Here is a 24,024-nt window from a genome sequence, read left to right on the forward strand (position 1 = left end):
CCATGAATGATGGAGAGCTCACACCATGTTCCATGAATGATGGAGAGCTCACACCATGTTCCATGAATGATGGAGAGCTCACACCGCCATGTTCCATGAATGATGGAGAGCTCACACTGCCATGTTCCATGAATGATGGAGAGCTCACATCATATTCCATGAATGATGGAGAGCTCAGACCATCATGTTCCATGAATGATGGAGAGCTCACATCATGTTCCATGAATGATGGAGAGCTCAGACCGCCATGTTCCATGAATGATGGAGAGCTCACACCGCCATGTTCCATGAATGATGGAGAGCTCACACCATGTTCCATGAATGATGGAGAGCTCACACCATGTTCCATGAATGATGGAGAGCTCACACCACCATGTTCCATGAATGATGGAGAGCTCACACCACCATGTTCCATGAATGATGGAGAGCTCACACCATGTGCCATGAATGATGGAGAGCTCACACCATGTTCCATGAATGATGGAGAGCTCACATCATGTTCCATGAATGATGGAGAGCTCAGACCGCCATGTTCCATGAATGATGGAGAGCTCACACCGCCATGTTCCATGAATGATGGAGAGCTCACACCACCATGTTCCATGAATGATGGAGAGCTCACACCACCATGTTCCATGAATGATGGAGAGCTCACACCACCATGTTCCATGAATGATGGAGAGCTCACACCATGTTCCATGAATGATGGAGAGCTCACACCATGTTCCATGGCCCCCTGTGCCCAGGCCCTTATCTCTCTCTGCAACATCCAGCAGCAGCTTTGCATCATTAACTGTCACAGAAGCACCATTGTTCTGTATCGTCAGCCAATCAGAGGGCGGCCTGTTATTACGGCATTTCTAAATAAGGCAAATGTCGTCTTTGAGTTTGTAGATCGCACACCTCCCCTCGCAGTTACTATGTTATTATCTGTGCTGCCCATTTCCGAGGAGGAGGAGTAGGAGGAGGCGGCGCAGGCAGCCATACACACACATACACAGCTCCCGGCACAGGTGGGCTCCCCGGCCTCGCGTTTGATGCCCGTTCTCAGGATTAAAGAGTGAATCGGGCGGGCAGGTCAGCCGGTCCCTCCTCCTTGTCAGTCAATCTCCGGCTCGCTCCGTCTCCGGTCTGACTTCCTCCTTGGCGCTGTGTTGGTTTTCTCTCCCGGAGAATGAGCTCTTCCTCCCTGGGCACTGACACTCTCCCCGGTAACAGGACGAAGCCTGAGGGTGCAATGAAGGTGAAGCAGAGCGGAGGGCAGGTGGTGGCGGCGGCTGCGGGCAGCACGGAGGAGCAGCTGCTCAGGAAGACTCACATCACTCCGGAGGATGTCCTCCTCCTGCAGAAGATCACCAGTGGTCAGTGCTCTCCTCTCCTCTCCTCTCCTCCAGGCATCCTCATCATAGGCTCCCTGGTCCTCATAGGTCACGTTCAGGGCTCCACTTCCACATCTCTGTCTGTTTACCTGTTGAGAGTGGAGACTGAAAACCTGGCCTGGACCCATCACCCACAGGAGCCATTAGGTACCTGATCAGTCCATCTACAACTAGATGGATGCTGGGGGCCTAGATCACCCCACTGGGTGGGCACTCTAGTGGTGACCCCCAATCTCTGCTGTGAAGTCTCACTCACCCTGCTGCATAATCTATGCAGAGTTCTGTAATGGACGGGTCAAGTTGGGTGCAAAGCGCTTCACTCATTGAGAGCCCGCCACTGGACACCAAAGCTGAGATCTCAGTTCTGGGTGGACTGATCCTTTAGGATTGAATATGATATGCAAAACCTAGATATGTGTTTATTTCTATGTCATTGGTTGGAATTGCACGATATCCTGGTAAACCCTTTTACAGGGCATTTCCGACAGGTGTCCTGACTGAAGACTGGCTTAAGTCGGTTGTGTAAGTGGGTTACGTAAATGCGTATGATTGGATTGCATGATTATGAAATCAGGAATGAGGGGACTTTAACCACTTAAGCCCAGGAAGATTTTACCGCCTTCCTGACCAGGGCCTATTTTGCGATTCGGCACTGTGTGATTTTAATGGACAATTGCGCAGTCGTGCGACGCTGTACCTAAACTAATTTGACGTCCTTTTTTTCCCACAAACAGAGCTTTCTTTTGGTGGTATTTGATCACCTGTGCGATTTTTTTTTTTTTTTTTTTTTTTTTTGATCATGCGCTATAAACAAAAAAAAGAGCGTCAATTTTGCAAAAATAACAATATTTTTCACATTTTTTTATATGAAATTCCCCCAAAAAATGTAAAAATCAAAATTTTTTTACATTTTAGGCCAATTTGTTTTATGTTACATATTTTTGGTAAAAATAAAATCGCAAAAAGCGTATTTTGATTGGTTTGCCAAAAGTTATTGCGTTTACTAACAAAGGGAAAGATTTTTGTCATTTTTGTTGTTTTTTTTTTTTTAACGCGTAATGGCGGCGATCTTTCTTTTTTTTTCGGGACTGCGACATTGCGGCGGACAGATCGGACCCTTGACTGACATTTTTGACACTTTTGGGGTTACCAGTGACATTTCTACAGTAATCAGTGCTATACATATGCGCTGTTACTGTAAAATGACACTGGCAGTGAAGGGGTTAACTTTTTTGAGAGGGAGGGGTTGTGTGTATCCCTAGGGGCGTGATTCTAACTGTGATTGGCTGTGGCTTGAGGTGTAGGAACAGTGATCAACGGTCCTACATAGTAGAAGCGTATGATCACTATTCTTACACAGGGGAGAATGACAGACGGCTTGTTTACATCAGCCGCCTGCCTTTCTCCCGCTCTAACGGACGATCGCAAGTGCCCGGCGGACATCGGGTCCACCGGGCACACGTGCGGGGGGGGGGGGGGCGTGACTGGCGGCGCTTGCTCGCTCCCCAGAGCCTCACAGGCTAGTGACGTACCCATACGTCACTTTGCCTGTGAGGGGCTGACCGCCGCAGTATATGTACTTGCGGCGGTCGGCAAGTGGTTAAAGGAGCCAGAACACATACTTCATAAAAAAAAAACATTTCTTTATTGTGCTTTAATGTGGAGTTCCACCCAAAAGTGGAAGCTCCTCTTACCTGCTTCCTTCTCCCCCCGCTTCCACATCTGGCACCTTTCAGGGGGGAACGGGTATCTTTTTTTGACAGGTACCTGTCCCCACTTCTGTGAGACCCAGCCACGGTGAGGTCCCTCAGAAGTTCAGCCCCCCTCCTCCGCCGCCGGGCTAGTTAGAAAGCGCAGCACTCTTCGCGCATGCGCAGTAGGTATCCTGCTGTGATGCCCAAAGGTGTCACTGCCGGTTTTACTTACCATGAAAGGGGGCAGCACCCGAGAGCCAATCCAAAAATTGGCTAGGGTGCCGTCATCGCGGGATCCCAGGACAGGTAAGTGTCCTAATATTAAAAGTCAGCAGCTACAGTATTTGTAGCTGCTGACTTTTAATTTCTTCGGGGCGGATGGAACTCTGCTATTATATACTGTTGCATCCTTAAAACCGAAGCAAAATATCCAAATACAAATTCTTTTGTTGTTAACCTATGCTCTGCTCTTCACTCGACATGTTTCGCCAATCTGTGCCCACCATGGATATCCAATAGGTTTGTAAACAGCATTCACAGGAAACCACTTGAGTTCATTCACCGAGGAAACTGACCCCACAGGTATTAGAAAGATCTCTGGCTCTATTTTGTTCCCCCTATGGCCTACCAATACCTGTGGGTTCAGTTTCCTTGGTGAATGAACTCAAGTGGTTTCCTGTTAATGCTGCTCACAAACTTCTTGGATATCCATGGTGAGATGCCCCTTGGTGTCCTCCCCCCCCCCTTTTTTATAAAGTGGTGGAGTGCTGATGATATTGATGATACTGATAATTGTTTGAATTGTTAATATTCAATAGAAAAATGATACTGATAATTGTTTGAATTGTTAATATTCAATAGAAACTTATATTTTGTCTGTATTACCAGCTGTAAAAACTTGTTATAATACTCTGCTCTTAATTGTAGTGGTGACAATAGATTTTGCTTCGTGGCTCCTGAAGAAGCCAATTGGCGAAACATGTAGAGCGAAGAGCATTTGTCAATAACATAAGAGTTGTATTTGGATATTCTCCTTTTGGTTTTAAGGATTTATCAGTATAAAAGTATTTGCATACTATTTTTAATATTTAAAGCACAATAAAGAAATGTTTTTTATGACTTATGTGTTCTGGCACCTTTAAAGTCCCCTCATTCCTCATTTCAAAATATATGCTTTTTTGTGATGTAGATGCCTTTTGATTTCCAGGTTTAGTGGTAAATTTAATGCATGGATTGCATGATGTCCAAAGTGGAATTTCCATATGGACTTTTATTTCATGGATATTGGAGTAGGGGGTCATGAACCCATGTGGGCTCAACAGTCATTTTTGGAAAGTCCCCAAATTATTAGGAATGTTAATCAATGAATATGGCCACTATGGAGAATTGATCTCTAACCTCCACTGACCACCTGTTTAAGGGGGCACTTCTACACTGACCACCTGTTTAAGGGGGCACTTCTACACTGACCACCTGTTTAAGGGGGCACTTCTACACTGACCACCAATTCAAGGGGGCACTTCTACACTGACCACCTGTTTAAGGGGGCACTTCTACACTGACCACCTGTTTAAGGGGGCACTTCTACACTGACCACCAATTCAAGGGGGCACTTCTACACTGACCACCAATTCAAGGGGGGACTTCTACACTGACCACCAATTCAAGGGGGCACTTCCACACTGACCACCTGTTTAAGGGGGCACTTCTACACTGACCACCAATTCAAGGGGGCACTTCTACACTGACCACCTGTTTAAGGGGGCACTTCTACACTGACCACCAATTCAAGGGGCACTTCTACACTGACCACCAATTCAAGGGGCACTTCTACACTGACCACCAATTCAAGGGGGCACTTCTACACTGACCACCAATTCAAGGGGGCACTTCTACACTGACCACCTGTTTAAGGGGGCACTTCTACACTGACCACTAATGTTAGGGGAACACCGTCTGCATTTCCTTTCTGTTATTCATTTAATTTCAAGATCCCTACTGATAAATCTTGTTTTACAGAGCAAAAGGGTATAAAAAATTATGCCTAGTATGCTGTTTTATTATATTTAACCCCTTGGCGATGGCAAGGGTGGGTTCTATGATCATGTGACAGCTGTGACTGTCTGTCACATGATCGGAAAGCTCCCATTCGCAAGCAGCGATTGGGAGCTTTCTGTTAGCTGCCAGTAAGCGTGTCGGTAGAGTGCAGGACGCGCGTTCTCGGCACAGCTGCATTTTCAATGTGGTTCGCAAATATGCAGCTACTCGGCGCCAAGGTTCTGCCCTTGAGAGGCCGCATATTTGCATGCCGTGATGCTAACAGGTTAACACAGTCTACAGTTTAGTGATCATGCTAATCACAGAATGTAGGTATAAAAAATTGTAGCAGAGGTTTCTAGAAACCTGAAAAATATTTAATGGGTTTAAAAAGAAATAAAAAGATTGAGAAAAGCGTATAGATTGATCATTGTTCTCATGCTAAATGAAACTTCACTCTTCTAATGCACATTGATTACTTTTAATCCTCATGCTGCTAGCATTAGTAAATAGTAGAGCTACACAATTAATCGTTAAGAAATCTCTATTCAGCCCCATCGCGATCTTAATCCGGCATTTCCGCGATTCATGTAACAGTGCCGAGCCGTTCTCTGCTCAAAGCTGTACATGAAAAAAAAAAAAAAACATCCGGAAAAGTTTCACTTCATTGCTCAATGCTGACAGATAAAGAGAAACATTGTATCCTTTCCTTCTCTTATCAAAGGGTTGAACTTCTCTCTGTAAATGAGGTCAGTTTAACCACCTAAAAACTAAGTCATTTTCTGACACTTGTTGCTTACAAGTTACAATCAATTTTTTTTTTTGCTAAAAAATTACTTAGAACACTCAAACATTTTTTTATATATATATATATATATATATACACACAGTGCCTTGCGAAAGTATTCGGCCCCCTTGAACTTTGCGGCCGGGATGGAGATTTGTCTTCCAACAAGACAAGGATCCAAAACATAAAGCAAAATCTACAATGGAATGGTTCACAAATGAGTCCCCGTTCACACTGGGGCGACCTGTCAGGCGACCTGGTCGCCTGACAGGTCGCTGTAGGTCGCTCGCCATAGAGAAGCTATGGACCCGTTCTAATAGGAGCGACACAAGTCGCTCCGACTTAGAAAAAGGGTCCGGAGCTTCTTTAAGGCGACCCGGAGCGACCTGCATAGACTTCAATGTTATGAAGTCCGTGCCGGCAGCTCCGAGGTCGAGGTCGCCCCGGCAAGTCGGATCGCCCCAGTGTGAACGGGGCCTAAACCTATCCAGGTGTTAGAATGGCCAAGTCAAAGTCCAGACCTGAATCCAATCGAGAATCTGTGGAAAGAACTGAAAACTGCTGTTCACAAACGCTCTCCATCCAACCTCGCTGAGCTCGAGCTGTTTTGCAAGGAGGAATGGGCAAAAATTTCAGTCTCTTGATGTGCAAAACTGATAGAGACATACTCCAAGCGACTTACAGCTGTAATCGCAGCAAAAGGTGGCGCTACAAAGTATTAACTTAGGGGGCTGAATAATTTTGCACACCCATTTTTTCATTTTTTTGTTAAAAAAGTTTGAAATATCCAATAAATTTCATTCCACTTCATGATTGTGTCCCGCTTGTTGTTGATTCTTCACAAAAAATTACAGTTTTATATCTTTATGTTTGAAGCCTGAAATGTGGCAAAAGGTTGCAAAGTTCAAGGGGGCCGAATATATATATATATATATCTTTTTTTTTTTTTGCAGAGACCCTAGAGAATAAATAGGCGGTTGGTGCAATATTTTATGTCGCACTGTATTTGCGCAACGGTCTTTCAAATGCAATTTTTAGGAAAAAATACACTTCAATGAACGAAAAAAAAAAAACTTATCAGTAAAGTCAGCCCATTTTTTTTTTTTTTTTTTTTGTATACTGTGAAAGATGATGTAACGCCCAGAATCGTAATCTTTATTTTAAGCAAAAATAATTGTGATTCTTATTTTATCCAGAATAGTGCAGCTTTAGTAAATAGGAACGTTTATCATATTTACTTGTTTTCAATTTTCTTTTTTTTTTTTTACATTTCTTCATTTATTTCCTGTTTTTTTGCCTAGGCTAATAGTGTCATGCATCCCAGGAGTCTTCAGGAGGGGAGTAGGGGTTTTCTCAGCTAAGCACACACTTCTGCATGCATGCTTGAGCTAAGGGCAGATGGATTCTTGTAAGTAAATGCTACATGAATCATTTGCCCTTACTCAAGATGGTTACAGCCAGAAATGCCAGGGGTTGTTTTTTTTTTTTTTTTAAGTGATTTCTCAACAAAATAAAGCATGGATGGATTGGGGAGTTTGCTTTGAATATTAAAAATTAATTAAATTTGTGTTTTTGGTTTGTGGTTCTTAGATGCAGTGAAGATCTGCTTTAAAGTAATAGTAAAGGCTTGTTGTGTGTGGTTTTTCACAGAGCAGCCCGGATCCCCTGGTGGCACTCCCGGCCCCTCCTTCCTGCTGAGTGCCCTCAGAGCAAGCAGCTTCCTATGGGGGCACCTTAGAAGGTGGGATCCCAACCCACTGCTCTGCATGTCCGTTCACACACACAGCTGCGGCTTGGCCCAACCCCTCTCTCTCCTCATTGTCTCACTGACAACAGCAGCGGGAGCCAATTGCTGCCCCGGCCAATGAGGAGGGAGAGTCCCCGGAGAGGCTGTCGTACAGATCGCTGGATCAAGATGGGGTTCAGGTAAGTATTAAGGGGGCTGCTGCACAGAGAAGGTTTTTTAACCTTCATACAAAGAATGCATGAAGATAAAACACCTTGAACCTTTAGACCCACTCTAAGGACATTTGGTGTAAGTTTGTAGGGTGATATCTTGATTTCTGGGCTGCTACAGTAGGCATTTTTTAAAATTACCTGGCTCCTGGAATGTAGAGCAGTTTTTTTGAAGATGGGTTCTGAGAACCCCAAAATCCAAGGCCTTCTATTTCATAGCTTCTGAATACATACATACATAGTCCCCCACTGGTCTGCCATCTTCCAGCACCCTGTTGGCTGCTAAATTACATAGCCGGCCTCAGTGACCAATGGAGATGTAAAGGCCAGACTGCGACCAGCAAACTCTGATTGGATTGTGAACCACAGAGGGCCCTGGAATTAAATTATTAATGTATGGTGCTCTTTATGTAGCCCTGGACCACAGCTTGGTTGGGGCTCCAGTGGGGCATGGAACTGGCCTCTGCTCAGACACAGTTTACACCATCCATGCTGGGGAGGGAGGTCTGCGCTCTGTCCTTGTCTTCAACCCACACTAAGTAGGTCAGCGGTGGGGACTTTTTACTTCTCTTTACCAGGAATCCTTTAGGTATGTCTGTAGCCAAAGCGGTGCAGCTTTTTATAGGGGAACCGGAACGGCCCAGGGGGCAATTGCCCCCCTGGCCCAGTCCTCCCTTGGTGATGGGTATCCCCAGGTAATGCAGGCCCATGCTGTTTACCACAGATCTTCCAGCTGCCTTGCAATGATGCTTTTAACCACTTTTAGCCCGGAAGGATTTGCCCCCTTAATGACCAGGCCCTATTTTGCGACTCGGCACTGTGTTAATTTAATGGACAATTGCGCGGTCGTGTGACGCTGTACCCAAGTAAAATTGATGACCTTTTTTCCCCCACAAATAGAGCTTTCTTTTGGTGATATTTGATTATCCGTGCAATTTTTATTTTTTGCGCTATAAACAAAAAAAGAGCGACAATTTTGAAAAAAATATATATATATTTTTCACATTTTGCTATATGACATTCCCCAAAAAAATTTAAAAATCAAAAATTTTTAACGTTTTAAGCCAATTTGTATTCTGCTACATATTTTTAGTAAAAAAATCGCAATAAGCGTATTTTGATTGGTTTGCGCAAAAGTTATTGCGTCTACTAACTACAGGAAAGATTTGTCATTTTTATTGTTGGGTTTTTTTTTTTACTAGTAATGGCGACAATCTGCGTTTTTTTTTTTTGGCGGGACTGCGACATTGCAGCAAACAGATCGGACCCCTGACTGACATTTTTGACACTTTTGGGGGGGCCAGTGACATTACTACAGTAATCAGTGCTAAAAATATGCACTGTTACTATAATACTGACATTGGCAGGGAATGGGTTAACATTATGGGTGATCAAGGGGTTAAATGTGAGCCTAGGGGAGTGATTTTAACTGTGGGGGGGGCCTTCTGAAATGACCATAGAGACATGTGATCCTATATAGAAGGATTATATGGGCTCTATGATCATTGCAGGGAGAAGAACGTTCAGCTGTGTTTACATCTAGTGCGATTTTATTGTGCAAGAAAAGTATTCATTAAAACCCATACAGATAAGAAATTTCTAACAGACATTAGACATATACATACAGCTCTATATAAGAACACTATAGTTCCCCAATAGTCACACTTATCCATCCACCCTGTTGCTTTTGGGTGGTGGATTGTCTCGCCATAATTTGCATTCGACGCAGGTGCGTTTCTCAGGGCAACAGCCCACTTCTTCAGGAAAGTATTTGATGGCGAGTTTTTCCAATAATTAACATATAGTAAACAATATCTTCATACAACTGCTGTCATTTTCTGCCCATTGGTTCTGGATAGGGTCCCAACTAATCAAAGGTCATCATAAAGTTTAGATATATCGTATATCACCAATTAAAGCAGAGTTCCACCCTAAAATGAACTTTCCACCGTCTGTTAGCTTAAAGAGGAAGTAAACCCTCCTCTACAACTTGTACCTATAGGTAAGCCTATGATAAGGCTTACCTATAGGTACTGTAAATATCTCCTAAACATGTACAGTTTAGGAGATATTTACCTTACATGCAGCCAGTGACGTCACTGGCGCATGCGCTCTGAAGGAACGGCCGCTCGTGCCGTTCCTTTAGAGTCCCGTGCCGTGACCATCGGCTCCTGCGCGCGTGCGCGGGAGTTACGTCACCGCGGCTCCGGCCAATCAGATGGCCGGATGCCGCGATCCCGGAAGACGGGCGACTGGACATGTCGCCTGTCATAGAGGTAAGCGGATGGCACGGCAGGGGCTCGTTCTAAGGTAAGTATTGTATAATGAGCTAATATGCGATGCATACTAGCTCATTATGTGTTTCTCTTTCAGGTCGAATAAAAAAAAAAGTGTGTATGAGTTTACAACCTCTTTAAAAAAAAACAAAAAGAATTGGATAATTTGAATTTTTTTTTTTTTTATTTACCTTGTTTTTAATGAAAATAAACTTACCTTCCGTCCTCTTCCTCCCTCTGTGGCCGCGGCCCCCGGCGTCACTTCCTCCTTTGCATTGACTCCTGGGAGATGAGCGTCATCGATCCCAGGAGTCAATGCGCCTGCACCGGTGTCACTCGTCACTTCGGTGCAGGCGCGTCATTCCCTACTGAACAGCTTCTAGGCATGCGCAGAACCAGCTGCAGGATGACATGCCTGCCCCAGAAGTGACGACCAGGGCATTCTGGGACTACAACATCACGGAAGAGGACACGAAGAGGGACGCTCCGGCTTCACCTGCCCACACCTGAGATGGCAGCACTGGACAAAACATTTTCAAGGTAAGTATTTCTTCTTACAGGTAAGTGAAACAGGAGACAGTGCTTAAATGCACTAGCCCTGACTCTCCCGGGGGTATTTTTATCTAAAAACATTTTCTTGCCCGCTTTAAATAGTCTCTGTAGAGGATATCATATTGGATGAAGAAATGGGTGAAGTCAGAAGTCTGAGCCAGTGGAGGGCTTAGTGGTTATGCATCCATGGGGGTGGAATGCCTGAATTTGAAACCTTTTAATGTTGAATGGTGATAAAAGGGTAGATTTTATTCAGTGTCGCCCCTGGGGAAATGTTTTAGTGAGACCAAAGTCAGCGTTTTGTTGTTTACAATGTGCTGCATTTTATATTCTGTGGTAACTGTTTGTGGTTTACATTTCCCCTTTTCTTTATTTCCTCTTTAGCCATTTGTGGTAAATGGTTAAGTATTTTAATTTTATTATGCAGGCTGCCTGTTTGCTTGGGCTTTGCCTGAACTCAGGTAATTGAAATCATTTTGCATTGTAGCTGATGTAAGACACCATTAGTGTGGGCACAAGTAATGGAATTGCATTGGTGATGACTGGAGAGTGTATACTACTAGTTCAGTCAGGCAGGGCCAGATTAACATAGGGGCTATTGGAGCTGCAGCTCCAGGCCCCTACCTTTTATATAGGCCCCGGGTTGGCCATATTCACTGTGACCGCTCTTCTGTCACTTGTAAACACAGAAGTCTGGCTTCTATGCTCGCTTCCCCAGGCAGCACCCTCAGAACCTCCCCACACAGCGCGAAGGCCGGACAAGGAGGGACAGTTTCCGATGCATGGATGTGTTTATGGGCTTCAGAGACAGCATCCCATGTGGAATTAGGCATGCATGGCTGCACCCTTCCTCCTCTGGGTGCATGCCAAGGCACGGCCCTTAAGGCCCTTCAAAATCCTCAGCACCAAGCCCATGATGCTCTTAATCCGGCCCTGCAGTCAGGATAATGTATTGGTGGGTCTACAGGTGGTGTTCCACCCTTACATGGGACAAAGTGTCTGTCTAGTGCCTAGGAGATTAAGGGATTACCCATTGTAATCTGGTTGAGGGTTCCCATGCTACCTCAGACGACAGAGGAGTTAAAGGATTTTCCTTTTATACAACATACCTCCTCGTGGTTCATGTAGGATACATGTGCTAGTTGAAGGAGTGAGTTCTAAGCACTACGCAAGGATTCTAATAAGGATTACTAAACCGGTGAATATTTTTTCTCGCATGTATTATTTTAAACATTATTGTGCATTTAGGGCTCCGTACAAATCATTGCACATTATTGTGTTGTCCTATTATAATGAGGTGTCAGTATTTCTTAAATTCAAAAATCTCCTGTTTGCTTACTGCCAGTATTCAAAGCCTTTTTTTTTTTTGTGTTCTGTTCCTATTTACAATGGCATATAATGACCAGAATGAATGGAAAAGGGTAGGCATTTTATATGCCCCCTTTTCCACATGGGAGAAGTGGCAGGGAAAGCTAGAGCTAAGAGAGGTCAGTTTTAGGTCATTAGGTCTTCCCGGGTTTTTTCCTCAGGGAGAAAAGGTGGGATGAGCTACCTGAGGTAAGAGTCACGTGTAGCTGCAGGTGACTGGGATGCACCTGCAGTGGCGGGGAGCTCTCTGAGGAGAATCTAGGCGAGAAGTTAGGGTATAAAAAGGTGAGCTCAGCTGTGAGGGGCTCATTCACCTCAGGAGCAGCAGCAGAAGAGGTTCCCCAACCCCCCCTCCCCTGTCGCGGCTTTTATTACATGGTGGGTCACCTTTGTTTTACAAAGGGGGACAAGTGTTTTATTACTGGATGTTTTAATAAACTTTATTGAATTTTATTTATTGATAAAGCCTGAGCCGTAGTGGCTGGGCTGGTTTTAAGATATTTATTGAGTATTTAATATGTTTTAAACCAGTAATAAACGGCCGCAGACAGATTTTTGCCACAATTTTGGTGTCTGCATTTTTATTTAATATTTATTGTTGAAGTATGATATTATATTAAGGAAGGAGTATACACTGCCTACTCTCCCATTCCTTTTTTGAAGTGTGTCCACTCATCTAAGGTGACTCCCAGGTATGCACTTTAAATGTTTTGCAACATGTTGAAAAGGCGTTAAAAGGTTTTCCATGTAGTTTCCCATCTCTAAAGCGGAACTTCATTTGTCTACTCTTATACAAAAATCAAGTCAGCAGCTACAAGTACCATAGCTGCTGACTTTTAGAAAAGCCATACCTACTAGTCCAATAGGTTCCTAAGGTCTTACTATCACCTTAAGTCTTCACCATTTGTTAGATTCCAGTGCCACCATCTTGGATAGGGGAGGCAACTGTCACTTCCTGATTCACAGCTGGCACGAGATTGGCTGGTTGGGTTTTACTGTTCCAGTACCCCCCTTGGATGTGTGACGTTATCCCAGGGGGATTTGGGCAGGGAGAGGGAGGGGATCGCTCCTAGTGTAAAGTCATTTGCACCTAGGTAAGAAAGTGGGGGCAATTACCTGCTGTAAAAGGTACACAATTGTTTCCAATGATCTACATTGTTCCCTAGAGATCTCACTGGTTCCTCCTGCTGACCGTCATGTCATTACTATCTCTTTCAGTGACATGGGGGTCAGCAGGAGGAACCAGAGAGCAGTGTTAATTTTGTCAACTAAAATACTACTAAAACAATTCAGATGACTAAAATACAACTAAAACGAAAATGGCATTTTAGTCCATAAGACTAAAATACGACTAAAACTAAATTGACACTACTCTGCTGGCCATTCCTAAATCCGCAACACAAGAGCCTGTAATAATAGCACATTAAAGTGGAGATCCAGCTGTTCTGTATTTATTAAGTCCGCAGCTACAAAAAGTGTAGTTGCTGACTTTTAATAAACACACACTCACTTGTCCCACGATCCAGCGATGCGGCCAGCTGAAGCCTTGGTTCTTTCCCTCTTATCTCCATGTCGCTGGCATCACAAGTGTGGGCACCCGGCTGTGACAGCTTGCGCCTTCACGCACTGTGCACTGCGCATGCACGGGTCGCACTGTGCTTTCTTAGTGGCCAGACAATCTTCTGGGGACCTGCGACGTGTCCAAGAAGATAGCAGGGGGAGAGGAGAACTTCCACTAGAGCCGCCTAGGCAGCCCGAGTAGAAGTGGGAACGGGTACCTGTCAAAACTAGATACCCCCCCCAAATAAAATGACATGCTAAATGTGGCATGACAGGGAGTCAGGGGCTATTGAACGGAAGTTCCACTTTTGGGTGGAACTCCACTTTAGAGTTTAAACATATATTTTAAACATGAATTGCACTATCACATAAGCATGAGTAACGGAGATCTACTAAGCTCCTGAAAGAGCAAAAAATTAGGAAAAAGCCAATAGAGCTAAATAGAAGAGTTTTGTTTTTTGTATTTTAAAGTTACACTTCTGTTTGTCAAAAAGCAATATTTCTGTTTATGAAACTTTTTTTTTTTAATAATAAAGTTTTATTTACAAAGACGCTATATATCACAATGGCTTAAAGTGGAGTTCCACCCTAATTTTATACTTACCTCCATCTTCTCGCTCCGGGTCACCTGAAAAACAAATGGATAATCGCATTTTTTTTTTTACTTACCTCGTAGAGAAGAAAATATACTTACCTTACTTCCTTCTTCCTCCTTCCTCGGCCGCGGCCCGTCGTCACTTCCTGGCTCTGCAATGATTCCTGGGAGCTGAACGTCATAGCTCCCAGGAATCATTGCGCCTGCACCGGCCCCCGACGTCAGTTCCGGCTCGCGCGCGTCATTCCCTTCTAAACAGCTTCTGGGCATGCCCAGAAGCTGTGGAGGGATGACACGCGTGCCCGGAAGTGACGGCGGGGCCGGCGCAGGGCATCGTGGGACCGAAGAAGGCGGAAGAAGACTCCGAAGAGGATCGCGCTGGCTTCAAGCTGCCCACATCTGAGATGGCAGCGCTGGACAAGACTTTTTCAAGGTAAGTATTTGTCCTAACAGGTAAGTGCAACCCGGGACAGATCAGAGGCTAGCCCTTGTGGAATGCACTAGCCCTGACTGTCCCGGGGGTATTTAAAAAAAAAAAAAAAAAAAAATTTCAGGGTGGAACTCCGCTTTAATCTGTGTCTGTAGTGTATGGCAAAGCGATTCCTTCCTTTTGTTCCTCTGTGCTGAGTGGGTCAAATGGGAGTGGTTTCATAATGATCAATCAACTGTGGCAGCTGCAGGGCTCTAATGAGGAAATTTGCTGGGCCTGCATCCCTTTAGACGTGTTCCTAGTGGTAGTATCTCACCAAAAATTACATTTTTGTTGCAGGGGATGCCAGAGATCTGACTTGTATCTTAGGCAGACTTCTGTGAAAATTGGTGAGCCAATCACACAAGCAGGAAATGATGTTTCAGGGGGTGTGGTCAGTACACATTCAGTGTACAGAACAGCTCCAGGTAGCCATATTGCATTTCCAGAAAATTACAACAGCTGCAGATTGAAAAGGAAAGGTCATTTTTAATAACATTCAATTACAATATGATTTGTGTCACAATTGTATACGCTATATTGTTTTTTCTTTATTTGCTATTTTTTTCCCCCACGAAAGTGGAGGTACCCTTTAAAGGATTGTTAGTTAGACTTTAAAAAAAAAAAAAAAAGGTGCCTTAAACACACCCTGCTTGCCCTCCTCATTAAACTCATAATCCCTTTCATACCCCAGATCTCAGTAATGTAACAAGGTTGAGCAAGGTTTACATCCTTCTGCTCCCCCCTGCAGATGCACTGCCTATAGAATCTATTGGGCTGTCCCTGGAGATGTCATTCTATTTTATGGCTGGTGCATGTGTGGGATGATAACGAACAAGTCAAGCTGAAGACTGTAAGCATTGCCTGGTTCCTTGCTGGCCACGGCTCTGAAATCTGTGTTTCTGCTTCTTGGCTCTGAATGGGCCTTTGTTGGTGGGCTTTTGTTCAAGCTAGACTGGGTTTGCATCCCCATACAAGTGTATGGAAATGCAAAAGTCTCTTGAAACAGGTCAAATGCAGGTCAGAAGAAGGTTGCATGTACCCATCAGTAAATTCTGAATGATCTCAGAATACTATCAAACTGATGCGGTTGACGCAAGTCCTTAAAATAAAAGCGGTATCCCAAAACAAAAATGTAATGTATTTGTATTTTACTAATCCTTAGATGTGAGGATAACATTTGTTTTTCTGTTTAGGTTTTTTTCCTATTTATTTCACCTGCTGATCTGGCCAGTAACACACTTCCTCTCTTAACCACTTGCTGACCGCCGTAAGTACATATACTGCGGCGGTCAGCCCCTCACAGGCAAAGTGACGTATGGGTACGTCACTAGCCTGTGAGGTTCTGGGGAGCGAGCGCGCTCGTCCGTGACAGCGGGAGAAAGGCAGGCGGCTGATGTAAACAAGCCGCCTGTCATTCTCCCCTGTGTAAAAACATAGATCATACAGTTCTACTATGTAGGACCATTGATCACTGTTCCTACACTTCAAGCCACAGCCAATCACAGTAAGAATCACGCCCCTAGGGACACACACCACCCCTCCCTCTCAAATAAAGGTAACCCCTTCACTACCAGTGTCATTTTACAGTAACAGTACATATGTATAGCACTGATTACTGCAGTAATGTCACTGGTAACCCCAAAAGTGTCAAAAATGTCAGTTAAGGGTCCGATCTGTCCGCCGCAATGTCGCCGTCCCACAAAAAAAAAATCGCAGATCACCGCCATTACGCGTTAAAAAAAAAAAAGACAAAAATCTTTCCCTTAGTAAACGCAATAACTTTTACGCAAACCAATCAAAATATCAATATCAAAATCGATTTTTTTTTTTTTTTTTTTTTTTACCAAACATATGTAGCATAAAACAAATTGGCCTAAAATGTTAAAAAATTTAGATTTTAAAATTTTTTTTGGGGGAATTTCATATAAAATTATTGTTATTTTTGCAAAATTGACGCTCTTTTTTTGTTTATAGCGTATGATCAAAAAATCGCACAGGTGATCAAATACCACCAAAAGAAAGCTATGTTTGTGGGAAAAAAAGGTTGTCAAATTCATTTAGGTACAGCGTCGCACGACCGCGCAATTGTCCGTTAAAGTCACGCAGTGCCGAATCGCAAAATACCCCCTGGTCAGGAAGGGGGTAAAATCTTCCGGGGCTTAAGTGGTTAAATGGGGTACACACTATAAGAAAATTGGGAAACAATCGTCCATTTTTCCTCGTTGTTTCTGATCATGCGCAGTCTTTCTTTTCTGATTTTTCTTTTACAAAAATCGTACGAAAACGGTACACATTAAATGAAAATCGTTCGTTTTTCTCCGTACGAGAAAAATTTTGGAGTTTGTCCCTTCAAGAATTTCTGTACGAAAATTCAGAATCGGCTGTAGAAAGTTGTGTACACACTATACGAAAATTCTTTGGAGGAAAATGTTTGCCCGATTTTCTTATAGTGTGTATGAACCTTTAGGATGTCTGCATTCTGGATGAAATGGTAAAGAAGACAACTTTGTACAGCAGTATTGTCACTCTGGGAAGAGGATAGTCATAAAATAGCAGATTTAAATGGGACAATTTAACTCCAGCTAGCACTTTATAAGCAGTTTTTTTTTTCTTTTGGTATAAAGGTTTTACGTAAATAAAAGCAGGTCATTGTAAGCATCCATGTCGATGGTTTGCCTTCACCACCTAACTGCTACTTTGCCTGGGCATTTTGGTCTGATAAGGCCCCGACACCTGAGCGTATTAGAATTGCAGGCAGAATCGCAACAAAACACGACGCGCTTGCAGCACCTTAATGTCTTATACTCCAAACACAAAGCAATTTTTGCTGTGATTGTCATGCGAAAAAACGCACAAAAATAGCAGCAAAACACGCAATGCTAAAAGCGCCTCGCTCAGTGCCAAATTTTGGCATGTGCTTCTTTGGGGTGTTTTTGGAGGGAAGGGAAGCCTGTTCAAAATGAATGGTGCCACTCCAAAACGTGCGACAAAATGGAGCTGCATTGCTCAGGTGGGAACGGGACCTTTAGGGGCGTTGAAAAATAGCAGACTTACTGGCCAGACCACCATGTGAAAATAAAGAGAAACGCCTAAAAAAGAAAAGTAATGCAGCCACCGCATCTATGAGTTGGTGAGCTGGAATTTAATAAATTTCATTTATATTTCTGGACTTAATACTGCTTTACGCTATCAATGTACAAACAATGTGCACAATCTCTGTGAGATCTTTTAACTTAGTAGTTCAAGAGCCTGCCCAATTAACTTTTTTTTTTTTTTTCCCTGGTACCTTCTATTCCATAGGTTTGCCAAGTTTGAAAGAGATTTCTATACATATGACCAACTTTAACATACTTTAGGTTTTCAAAAGGGATAAGGCTTGGGTTTGCAGCAATGTATTCTTGTTGTCAGATACAGTGTAAGGATCAACCTACTATGCAGCGCGTAGCTGTTCACCCTGGTCACCTGAGTCATAAGTGCCACTTAAAGGAGTTCCAACTGTTTCTGTGTTTATTAAAGAGGTTGTAAACCCTTTTTTTTTTTTTTTTTTTTTTTCTTTTTCACCCTGAAAGACAAACACATAATGAGCTATTATGCATCGCATACTAGCTCATTATGAAATACTTACCTTAGAACGAGCCCCCGCCGTGCCGCCCGCTTAGCTGTATGACGGGCGACATGTTCAGTCACCCGTCTTCCGGGATCGCGGCATCCGGCCATCTGACTGGCCGGAGCCGCGGTGACGTCACTCCCGTGCACGCGTGCGGGAGCCGACGGTCACGGCACGGTGTTCTGAAGGAACGGCACCAGCGGCCGTTCCTTCAGAGCGCATGCGCCAGTGGCGACACTGGCTGCATGTAAGGTAAATATCTCCTAAACGGTGCATGTTTAGGAGATATTTACAGTACCTATAGGTAAGCCTTATTATAGGCTTACCTATATGTACAAGTGTCAGAGGAGGGTTTACTTCCTCTTTAAAAGTCAGCAGCTACAAAAGTGTATCTGCTGACTTTTTATGAAAGCACACTCACCTGTCCCATGATCAGCGATGCGGCCGCCTGAAGCCTCGGTTCTCTCCCACTCCTCTCCACGGCACCAGCATCACTAGTGTGGGCACCCAGCTGTGACAGCTTGTGGCTTCACAGCCGGGTGCGCAATGCGTGAGTCGTGCTGTGTGTCCTGAATGGTCGGGCAATCTTCTAGGACCTGTGACAAGTCCCAGAAGATTGCAGGGAGGGAGGGGGAGAGAACTTCCACTCGAGCCACCTAGGCGCTCTGAGTGGAAGTGGGAGACGGTACCTGTCAAAACTATGTACCCCCCACGAGAAAAAAAATGACATGCCAAATGGGGCATGTCAGTGGCTCAGGAGTCCTTAAAGTGGGACCTACACTTTTGGGTGGAACTCTGCTTTAATTGAAGGAATGGATAACCTGGCATCTATTCTTTAAAATCACAGACTTGCAGAAGCCATATTGTCAGTGTGTTGGAGCTATTGGGGAGAGATGACATTTCTGTGTAAATTTTTCCAATTTTGGCAATTGTACTTGCCCCAATAAAATGTAATCGCAATTACATAGTTACATAGTAGGTGAGGTTGAATAAAGACAATAGTCCATCCAGTTCAACCTGTGTAGGTGTGTGTGGCTGTAATCATCTCACATACCCCTGAATGTTCTGATCCTTGAGATGTACGTCTAAGAGTCTTTTGAAAGCCACCGTACTTCCCATAGAAACCACCTCTTGCGGTAGAGAATTCCACAATCTTGTAGCCCTAACAGTAAAGAAACCTCCTCGTTGCCTGAGGTTAAAACGCTTCTCCTTTAATCGCATTGTATGCCCTCGAGTCCTCATGCAATCCCTTCGACTGAATAGCTGTTTTTCTATGCCGAGATCACCATTGAGGTATTTATAAATTGCTATCATGTCCCCTCTCAGGCGTCTCTTCTCCAGGGAGAATAAATCAAGCGATTGCAGACGCTCTTCATAATTAAGGTCCTCCAATCCCCCTAATTAGTTTAGTTGTCGTTCTCTGGATCCTCTACAGCTCCAACACATCCCTCCTGAGGACTGGCGACCAGAACTGGACAGATGCGGTCAGACCAGAGTTTTATAAAGTGGAAGGATTAAAGTCTTATCTCTGGAATACCCTTTCTTTATACATGCTAATATTCTGCTGGCTTTTGGCTGCCGCTTGACATTGCATGCTATTGCCTAGTCTATCATCTACCCAAGACTCCCAGATCTTTCTCCATTTTTGATTCCCCCAAGGGTTCCCCCCCTAAAGTGTATTGTGCTTTTATGTTTTTAGACCCCAAGTGCAAAACCTTACACTTCTCCACATTAAACTTCATTTGCCATTTTGCTTGCTTATTAAAGTGTTACCCAGGAGTCTGCATTCACTATATCTGGTCTCCCACAGTACGTGGAAATTCAATCATTTTAGTAAATATAAACTGCTAAATACCTTTTCTCATCAGCTGTATATATAGCAGTCTTGTGACTTCTATCAGTGTCCAGCTGAACACTGGTTAAAGCGTGTAGGAGGATTTTTCATTCTCCTCTGATTGTCCTATGAGGATGCAGGACCCCTAACTCTGTACAGTGCTTATCCACCCTGTGCTGATCACATGCATCCTCCCCAAGAAAAAAAAAATATCTCTAGCAAAGCACACCAAACTGAGCATGTGCAGAGTGCCACCAATGCTCTGTTTTATCAGGAGATGGATTGGGGACAGTAAATGGGGAGCATCTGAGAAGACAGGATCAAACAGCCTTTTTACACAATGCAGGGGATTGCCCCCTTAGGTTGCACAGTTAGTATAACAAGCATGCTTTACTGCATCTAGAGACCGATTTTACTGTTGTTGGTTTATTAACACTTTAACTCTGCAAATGGCCAGAATTGAATGACAAGATTTGCTCCCCATAGACTTTAGTGGGATTTGCAAACTTTGAGTAAGATTTGCAGAACTGTTCGCTAACTGAACCCAGTCAGGTTTGCACATCTTTAGTTTGGAGTGGAAAGGCAAAGGGGTTATTCAGTGGGTGTTTTATTTTAATGCTCACGTGTCCTTTCAGAATAAGTGCATCATAAATCATATGTTGTTGCAAGAAAATGTGTGATGTGCGCACACAAACTCAAACTTCATGCTACAATGTTATTTTTGCATTACACTCTGATTTCCAGCAAGCTGTCCATTGGTAGGATCTTTATATTTGGTGCTGCTGGCATCTATGATCTGTTGCTGTAGAGAGCTCACAGCTAGAATGTAAACTATAGCACTAAGTCAACAAGCTGTGTCAATAACCGACTTCTGCTGCAGTTTTTCTTAAGCCGAAAGAAGAACTCCAGTGTAACAGGAACAGCAGGATATTGTTTTAAATTGAGAAGCTGTTGAACTCGGTGATACAGCCAGTTAACACTTTTACCTCCTCGCATTACTGTGAGAAGGGACCTAATATGCAGTCCGTGGTCTGAACCTTGAAGAACTGCACCTCTGTACCCACTACAGTGGAGAATAAAATGTTTTTTTCTAAGACCCTATTCACATAGCTGTAAAAAAAAGAAAAACGTATTTACAGCTTTTTTTTAATTATACAGTGCCTTGCGAAAGTATTCGGCCCCCTTGAACTTTTCGACCTTTTGCCACATTTCAGGCTTCAAACATAAAGATATAAAACTGTAATTTTTTGTGAAGAATCAACAAGTGGGACACAATCATGAAGTGGAATGAAATTTATTGGATATTTCAAACTTTTTTAATAAATAAAAAACTGAAAAATTGGGCGTGCAAAATTATTCAACCCCCTTAAGTTAATACGTTGTAGCGCCACCTTTTGCTGCGATTACAGCTGTAAGTCGCTTGGGGTATGTCTCTATCAGTTTTGCACATCAAGAGACTGAAATTTTTTCCCATTCCTCCTTGCAAAACAGCTCAAGCTCAGTGAGGTTGGATGGAGAGCATTTGTGAACAGCAGTGTTCAGTTCTTTCCACAGATTCTCGATTGGATTCAGGTCTGGACTTTGACTTGGCCATTCTAACACCTGGATATGTTTATTTGTGAACCATTCCATTGTAGATTTTTCTTTATGTTTTGGATCATTGACTTGTTGGAAGACAAATCTCGTCCCAGTCTCAGGTCTTTTGCAGACTCCATCAGGTTTTCTTCCAGAATGGTCCTGTATTTGGCTCCATCCATCTTCCCATCAATTTTAACCATCTTCCCTGTCCCTGCTGAAGAAAAGCAGGCCCAAACCATGATGCTGCCACCACCATGTTTGACAGTGGGGATGGTGTGTTCAGGGTGATGAGCTGTGTTGCTTTTACGCCAAACATAACGTTTTGCATTGTTGCCAAAAAGTTCGATTTTGGTTTCATCTGACCAGAGCACCTTCTTCCACATGTTTGGTGTGTCTCCCAGGTGGCTTGTGGCAAACTTTAAACAACACTTTTTATGGATATATTTAAGAAATGGCTTTCTTCTTGCCACTCTTCCATAAAGGCCAGATTTGTGCAGTATACGACTGATTGTTGTCCTATGGACAGAGTCTCCCACCTTAGCTGTAGATCTCTGCAGTTCATCCAGAGTGATCATGGGCCTCTTGGCTGTATCTCTGATCAGTCTTCTCCTTGTATGAGCTGAAAGTTTAGAGGGACGGCCAGGTCTTCGTAGATTTGCAGTGGTCTGATACTCCTTCCATTTCAATATTATCGTTTGCACAGTGCTCCTTGGGATGTTTAAAGCTTGGGAAATCTTTTTGTATTCAAATCCGGCTTTAAACTTCTCCACAACAGTATCTCGGACCTGCCTGGTGTGTTCCTTGTTCTTCATGATGCTCTCTGCGCTTTAAACGGACCTCTGAGACTATCACAGTGCAGGTGCATTTATATGGAGACTTGATTACACACAGGTGGATTCTATTTATCATCATTAGTCATTTAGGTCAACATTGGATCATTCAGAGATCCTCACTGAACTTCTGGAGAGAGTTTGCTGCACTGAAAGTAAAGGGGCTGAATAATTTTGCACGCTCAATTTTTCAGTTTTTTATTTGTTAAAGTTTGAAATATCCATTAAATTTCATTCCACTTCATGATTGTGTCCCACTTGTTGTTTCTTCACAAAAAATTACAGTTTTATATCTTTATGTTTAAAGTCTGAAATGTGTCAAAAGGTCGAAAAGTTCAAGGGGGCCGAATACTTTCGCAAGGCACTGTAGATCTATATTGTTATCAATGGAAGCATTCACAGGTGCGTAAAAATGCACTGCCTTCAGATCCATAACACAAAATCCAAAAATCTGCATCTGAGGACAAGCATGTATATGTATATCATTGAAAAAAAGAACAGGACAATTTTTATGCATTAAAAAACTGATCTATCTATTGATCATTACGCTGGAACTTTTGTTCCGGGCCCTAATGATTAGTACATTTTTTACAGCTGGGTCACGTCCTTGCAAATAAGGCCTTACTCACTATGCATTCTGAAAAGTTACTAAAATTTCTGTTAAAAGCCTTCAGCAATTCATTGGGGATGAAATAGGTATTTAAAATATTATCAGTGTGTAAGAAATGCTCCTCCATATCTCCAGTTCTTTTCCCCGCTAAGGGTTCTAAAGGAGAGAGGTAAAAGAATGGACTTTCAGGCCTAGTTTCTCTATAAGGGGTAGGTTCTGAAACATAATTGATCTGGGCTTAAACAATAACTCACCCTAGCTCCACCGCACTGTGGGAAGATAAAGAGCTAAGTGTCGGTCCTCAGGCTGAGCGTCCAAACCAAATGTTGTATGAATAGAGCCGGCACATGCCAAGCCTGGCTTCTTCCAAGTAAAATTCTTTATTCCAACATGGATAGCGGTGACAACATGACAAATTCTGACGCATTTCAGCTTTACGCCTTCCTCATAGCATGTACATGTACAATGAAATAATTGTGAAGTTTATTAAGGGTTGGGGTTCCGGTTCGCACTTGTGCGATGCGGGAGCCCTGCAAATCTACTACAGGTTCCTGCATCACATTGAATTTTCATGGCGATTCGCACTGCCGTATGCGAATCACTGGGGGTGTCAATGCTTATATTACAACGCCCCTGGGGCAGCTCACGTGTCATGGTGCGAGCTGACAGTTCACGCATGAGTCGTACATTCATATAATAATTGATCTGGGCACTCTGATTAGATCTGGGCACTCTAGGTATACTATGTTTTTTTTTCTTACGCAACTTGTTTAAGCCTAAAATTAAAGTGAATCCAAATTATCCATAGGTGGGTCAATTTCACTAGGTTACTGGCTTTCCAAATGTCTACAAATACCTCTAGCTATTTGAATCTGGAAATTGTTGAAAA

The 24,024-nt window shown here is 43.4% G+C and overlaps 1 protein-coding gene across 1 annotated transcript in view; it reads left to right on the forward strand.

Annotated features, from left to right (window-relative positions):
- The first annotated feature begins 856 nt into the window (after positions 1–856).
- UNC119 (unc-119 lipid binding chaperone) overlaps positions 857–24,024 on the forward strand; it is a 137,400-nt gene continuing 114,232 nt past the window's right edge. The window contains exon 1 of the mRNA XM_082245306.1: positions 857–1,361. Within this exon, the coding sequence (XP_082101432.1) occupies positions 1,175–1,361 (187 nt within the window). The 5' untranslated portion in view covers positions 857–1,174. The remainder of the gene's footprint in view (positions 1,362–24,024) is intronic.

This window comes from Pelophylax lessonae, assembly GCF_965119305.1.
Source record: "Pelophylax lessonae genome assembly, chromosome: 2".
Taxonomy (NCBI): domain Eukaryota; kingdom Metazoa; phylum Chordata; class Amphibia; order Anura; family Ranidae; genus Pelophylax; species Pelophylax lessonae.